The following is a 6,989-nucleotide window of genomic DNA, read 5'->3' on the forward strand; positions in this document are numbered from 1 at the left end:
TCTGCCCTCACCTACAAGACTGGATGTTTAATGAACAACTTAATAGAAAAAAGATTTTCCAAATCGATCTGAGGAATGTGAATTGACTCTGCACTTCAAAGCAAACCACATAACAAGTATACCTGCTAGAAAATGTCCTGGAGGTTTAGCTAACAAGTCAAAATTTGGGACATAATGAAAAGATTATTCTATTCTAGAATGAGACAATACCTTTGAATTCATTTTGACTCCAAACTAGTCCGTTATATAATACCAGGTATCTGGAACAAAGCTTCAATAAGAAGCTCTTAAGAACTTAAAAATTATTGATCTCTATTAAGAACTAGTGATATTATGGATCTCAAGCTCCAATTATTACCATGGATAGGAACCCAGCAGAAGTTACAATGTGTTAAATTCATTTATGTGGTCTAGTTAATGTCATAATTATCACCTTTGAAGATGCTTCATGTTCCTGCACTGATGAAAAGAGGATTGCATTGAAAGAAAAGTCAAAGTTCCCTTAGGAAATCTCACTGATTCCCCTAAATGTTTTAAATGTCATATTCATTTTAAGTGACGTAAATGATTGAATTATGGTATTCATTCGATCAATAGTTTATTAAGCTCTTATGAATGCCAGGGTACCGTTAGATCACAAAAGGCATTTGAAAAATATGCATCACAAGATCCAGTGGGTCAGAACAAAGCAATTTTATTCATATTTTCTCCCTTACATGCAGATCCTGATTGGAGAAGAGAGAGATAAAGAGTGCTTTTGTGTGTAGAATCCAAGAAGATATTTGGGCTCATTCTATGTCATTTACACAGATTCTCATACTAGAATTATTCTTATCTCTCTGACTCCTGAAATTGACTTTAGTCAGGTGCATATAGCATCCCTTTCTCAGTCTCTCTCATGAAGAGTTGCCTGAAACTTGCCCAGGTGCCCTTGATTAAAGTCTAGGTGACATCAGTTCATAAGGATCTTTATATGATCATCCAGAATCTCAACCTGAAGAACCTCTGCACCTTTGGAGCAAAGTTGCTGTGCCCACCAGGAGGATGGGCAATCGTACCACAGTGAGCACATTCCTTCTGTGGGGATTTTCCAGTTTCCCAGAATTGCAGAGTCTCCTCTTTGTGGTGATTTTATTCTCCCACATGACCATCCTAACTGCAAATGTATCTATAATGATGGCCGTCAAGCTCAGTCACAACCTTCACACCCCCATGTACTTTTTCCTCTGTGGTCTGTCCTTTTCAGAAACTTGTACCACTATGGTAATCCTCCCCCGTATGTTAGTGGACTTGCTGTCAGACAGCAAGACTATTTCTCTTCCTGAGTGTGCCACACAGATGTTTTCCTTCTTTGGCTTCTCAAACAATAACTGCTTCACCATGGTTGTCATGTCCTATGACCGTTACACTGCCATTCACAACCCACTGCATTATGCTGTCCGGATGACCCAAAAGGTCTGCTTTCAGCTCACGATGGCCTCTTGGATGGTTGGATTCCTGGTTTCTCTGTGCGTTGTCATCACTGTATTCAACCTATCTTTCTATGACTCCAACCTCATCCAGCGCTTCTTCTGTGACATCTCGCCTGTGGTCTCCCTTGCTTGTGATTACACTTTGTATCATGAAATGGCTATTTTTGTGCTCTCTGCCTTTGTGTTGGTGGGAAGCTTTATTTTAATTGTGATTTCTTATGTCTTCATTGGGTCCACAATTTTGAAGATGCCTTCTGCAAAGGGGAGGTATAAGGCCTTCTCAACTTGCTCCTCCCACCTCACTGTAGTGTGCATCCACTATGGATTTGCTTGCTTTGTTTATTTGAGGTCCAAGGACAGTGACTCATTCCTTGAAGATATGCCGATGGCTGTGGCATATACAGTGCTGACACCTCTGCTTAATCCCATAGTATACAGTCTAAGAAACAAAGATATTCAGGTAGCCCTAAGGAAGGTAGTAGACAATGCAATTAGGTTTATCTCTCAGACGGTTAATAAAAGAAACTTGAACATTTAAAAATTTACAGATTGCTGATAAATAAAAGTGGATTAAGGAGAGTACCTCCAATAAAAATCGTCACTTTGTGTACAAAGCAACTAAAGTATTGTTTTTATTGCCAGGTTGATCCTGGCATCGTCATTTTTCTACTACAAACAGGATACATTTTAAAAATATTTTTAAATTCATGTGTGCATGCATTTATATGTGTGTGTATATATATACATATATATATACACACACATATACAAGCAGTAGAAGAATCAAAATTTGTTTTGGAACACAGCATTTTCATGACAGTAGTTGAATGAATCTTTCTATTTATGGATTGTAGTTTTAGTGTCAATTCCAAGAACTTTTTTACTAGCCATGTATTTTAAATCTTTTCTCCTATTTTTTTCTAAAGGCTTAGAGTTGATAGCCCTACATTTTACATTTAAGCCTATCATCTATTTTGACTTAATTGTTGCATGACATATGAAATTTCAGTTGAGGTGCTTCCAACCTCTGTGGATGTCCAATTGCTCTAGCACCATTTTCGAAAAGGCTTCTTTCTTTCAGTAGATTCCTTTTACACCTTTTGAAAAAATCAGTTGGGTATACTTGTGTGGGTCTTTCTCCAGTCATCTTTATTGATCTGTGTGTTTGTTCTTCCACCCGTACCACACTGTCCTGATGACTTAGCTATATAGTAAGACAACATCTGGCACAGTGATTCCTTCCAATTGATTCTTCTCTTTCAAGATGATTTTATAATTCTAAGACCTTTTCTCTTCAGTAATGTAAGGATTTTAGTGCAGTAAATTTTCCTTTCAGGACTGCTTTACCTGCATATCACATGTTTTCATATGTGTCTTTTAAATTTTTCATTCTGTTCTATGTATTTTGTAAATACTGGAGTTCCAAGTATTCTTTTCATCATTTACTTTCTGTTTAGAGAACTTCCTTTTGCCATTACTTAAAGGTAAATTTGTTGGGAACAAATTCTCCTAGCTATCCTTAATTGGAAATGACTTCATTTCTCCCTCATTTTTGAGGGCTATTTTTGCCAGACAGAATTTATGTTTGAAAATTCTTTGCTTTTAGTACTCTAAAAACATTGTGCCACTTCCTTCTTGCCTCATGGTTTCATGAGAAATCTATATCTATATCTTTCACCAAATTTGGGAAGTTTTCAGCCTTCATTTCTTTAAATACCTACTCAGTTCCCCTTTCATTCTCTTCTTTTTATGGGACTCACAATTTATGAATGTTAGCATGTTTTTTATTGCCCCACAGACCCATGTAGTGCTGTCCTTTTCTTTTTCCAATCTTTTTTATTTTTGTTTAGGTCAAGTATTTCTATTTATCTTTATTCAGGTTCATGGATTCTATCCTCTATCATCTCCACTCTACTACTGAGCCTATCCAGCAAGTTGTTTTATTTTTTGACTTCTGGGATTATATTTTTAAGTTCTTTCATTTTCACTTCATTATTTTTATTTTTTATAAGTTCTCCTTCTTTGCTGAAATTTTCTATCTTGTTAATTTGTGTTAAGAATTAATGATAGCTTATTGATGCATTTGTTTGATGGCTGCTTTAAAATCTTTGTCAGATAATTTCAACATCCCATTCATCTTGGTATCAGCATATATTGTCTTTTCTCATTCAAGTTGTGATTTTTCTGGTTCTTGGTATGGCAAAGGGTTTTCGATTGTATCATAGACATTTAGGATGTTATATTATGAGACTCTGGATCATATTCAATCATTTTTTAGCAGGAAGTCCCCCTGTTGAGTGTTGCTGTAGCCACTAGGTGAGTGTAGCTGTTCAGCTTCCTGCTCGGCACTATTGACACAACTCTGGCAAAAACAGAGTAGTGACTCACACAGCCTCCTTGCAGATGAGTGAGATGGAAGCTCAATTCCCCCCTCTGCCCTGTTGTCTCCTTCCCAGTGTTAGTGTGATACTAACTTGCATGCCTCCTAGCCTCCAAGAGGGCTCACCTCCTTTTTGGCTACACTGATACTAGGGAAGGAGGAAGTGTGGAGTTGGTTCACACGGCTTTGTTGTTGCAGGCTGGAGACAGATGCTCAGCTGTCCACTGGTGCACTCACAAGTAGGGTTGGAGGCGATGGAAGCAGAGTATCACTAGTCCCACCTCACAATCCCTCATTAAGTCTCATTGCCTCCAAATGACAATGGAGGATCATTTCCTCACTGGACCCCACTGAAATTACCTGGGCAAGAGAATCATAGGGTGAGTTGGGTGAAGATCAGCTCCCTACTTGGCCCCACTGAAACCTGGGGGTGGGGGAAAGGTATGACTTTTCCATTGGTGTTTGTCTGGAGTAGGGCAGGTGTTGCCAAAAGGTTTTCTGTTCTGTCAAAGCCACTATTTCCCAAGTTTTTTGGTTAGAAGGAACAGGCTTTTCTTAGAGCTCTTTTTGTCTGTTCCTCTTGGCACTTCTGGTTTGGAGGCTTCTGCAGCACCCTGTCCAGGATACATGGAAGCAATAGGAAAACCCAGGGACTCATCATTATGTGGTTCCTCAGGTCCTGAATTCTCAGGAGTCTGCCTTCTTCCTCCTTTTAGAGTCTTCCTATGCCTGTTTGTTGTGTCACATCTAAGAGTGTTTTTAGAGATAATAAGGAGGACCTAGAGGAATAGAGCTACTTCATCTTCAATGGAAGCAAAAGTCTATGCCTTCAAACAATTAAAGATATTTATCTAGCTTCTTATTTACTTGTATCAGAAAGTTGGTCTAATACAAATTAGCCTGACATATCCAGATGTATAAATCTTCATATTTATTTTGAACAGAAAGGATTGGCTAGAATGGGATGTGTCAGAGACGAATGAAAGTCCTCTAGTGGTGACATATTCTCAACGAGCCCCTCACTGCACCCCTCCACAGAGAGTATATTCCCTAAGAGAAGTCAAAGTATTAAGAGGATATTTGTGATTTGAGCTTTTGCTTAAACTGTATGTGTCTCAGTTACATCCTCTGTAAAATACGGGTTTTAAAAAAACTTTAGGGTTATTCTGAGGATTTATTGGGTCAATACTTGTACATCACTGGTAACAGTTCCTGGAATGTAATGAGCAATCTCGTATTATAGCTCCTATTGCTAATGCTCTTACTACTGCTACTACTACTATTACTAACATTGGACTTCTGGATCTTCTAACTCTTCACCATACAAAAGTGTAAGGGAGATATGTGGTCTCCAGAAAATGGTGATTACAAAAGCTTTACTGAGCTAGCTGGGGTTCTAGCTGACAATCTGAGTGAAACAGTGTTAACGAAGTGGCGTAATTGTGGTGAGCAAGGGTTTATGTAAAGCCTGTCACAGTTATAGCAGAATCTGACACAAACATTCACTTTAATCAAGCTGACATTCAACAGATTCAAAAACAGCGCAGTGAGTGAATTGTGCCAGAGAAAAAGCTTCAGTCAGCCATCCATTCATTTATTAATTTTTCATTCCTTCATTTTAAATAATCATTTAAGCTTACTTTGTTCCAGGAACTGTGTGGAAATTAGATGCATAAGGAAAGAGGAAAGACATTGTAGCTATGCATAAGAAACTTCCAGCATTTGGAGAAAACAAGCACTGATTCCGTAACTACAAGTGCTGTGAGTTCTCCAAAGAAAATACACAGTGTTCTACAGGAGGATAGCAAGTGTCCTTAATTTGGTCTTGAGCTTCAAGAAGGCTTCTGAGAGGATGGGAAACATCATTTAGGGTGGTACCTATAGCATAAGAAGGAGTTCCCCAGGTGAGGGGAAAAACACATCCAGGTAGAGGTACTGCATGTGAGAGGGTCCTGAGGTGGCAAAGAAGATGGACGTGTTTAAGGATTTAAAAGAAGATCAATGATTGATTCTCAGTTATTGGGTGTTTGAGGACCACGAGACAAGTGATAAGAGACAAAAATAAAACAGGGATCATATTCAGTGCTTTGTAAGCCATGTTAAGAATTGTTGGCTTTATTCTAAGATCTTTGGGGCATATTAGAAGAAAGTAATCTGTTTATATTTATGGCAATGCTTGGTGTATGGAGAATGAATTGGAAGAGAGGAAGGAGGAAAATCGTTAGGGTTTATATATATATATAGAGAGAGAGAGAGAGAGAGAGAGAGGGAGGGAGAGATTTTAATGAATTGGCTCACACAATTGTGGGAGCTTTCAATTCCAAAATCCACTGAGCTGTCCAAGGGACTGGAAATGCCAGCAAGAGTTTATCTAACAGTATTACATCCAAAGGAAGCCTGTCGACAGAATCTCTCTTTTTATAGGGTCTCAGTTTTTTCTCTTAAGGCTTTCAACCGACAGAACAAGGGTCACACACATTATGGAGGGTAATAAGCTTTACTCAAAGTCTACTGATTTAAATGTTAATCACATCTAACAAATGCCTTCACAGCAGCATCTAGACTGATGTTTGGCCAAACAATGGGTCACCATACCCTAACCAAATTAACACATAAAATATGCCATTATGGGAGTACTATTGTAAAACAAATGTATGAGATGATAGCTTGAAATAGGAATACTGACAACAAAAATGAAGAGAGGTAGGAGACAAATACTGGAAATGTAATGTGTAAAACTTTGTAATTCAATGTAGGTGTGTGGAGGGGGGAAACAAATTACTCTCAGGTTTCTGGGGTTTTTTTGGGGGGGGGGAAGATTAGCCCTGAGCTAACATCTGCTGCCAATCCTCCTCTTGTTTTTGCTGAGGAGGATTGGCCCTGAGCTAACATCTGTGCCCATCTTCCTCTACTTTATATGTGGGATGCCTACCACAGCATGGCTTGCCAAGTGGTGCCATGTCTACATATACGGCGAACCCACCACTAATATCAAACTCAACAGTGAAAAACTGAAAGCTATCCCTTTAAGAACAGGAAACAGGCAAGACTGCCCACTTTCACCATTTTATTTAACATAGTCTTGGAAGTCCTACCCAGAGCAATCAGGCAAGAAAAAAAAATAGAAGAGATCCAAA

General features: G+C 38.6%; 1 protein-coding gene across 1 annotated transcript; it reads left to right on the forward strand.

Annotated features, from left to right (window-relative positions):
• The first annotated feature begins 1,044 nt into the window (after nucleotides 1-1,044).
• On the forward strand, nucleotides 1,045-2,010 carry LOC124251987 (olfactory receptor 10T2-like). Its single transcript, XM_046685017.1, has one exon. It carries the CDS (start codon nucleotides 1,045-1,047, stop codon nucleotides 2,008-2,010), a length of 966 nt encoding a protein of 321 aa, XP_046540973.1.
• The last annotated feature ends 4,979 nt before the right edge of the window (nucleotides 2,011-6,989 follow it).

The sequence above is a fragment of the Equus quagga genome, chromosome 14 (genome assembly GCF_021613505.1).
Source record: "Equus quagga isolate Etosha38 chromosome 14, UCLA_HA_Equagga_1.0, whole genome shotgun sequence".
Taxonomy (NCBI): domain Eukaryota; kingdom Metazoa; phylum Chordata; class Mammalia; order Perissodactyla; family Equidae; genus Equus; species Equus quagga.

Coding starts and splice junctions, on each gene's coding strand:
- LOC124251987 (XM_046685017.1), top strand. CDS start 1,045: ATGGGCAATCGTACCACAGTGAGCACATTCCTTCTGTGGGGATTTTCC.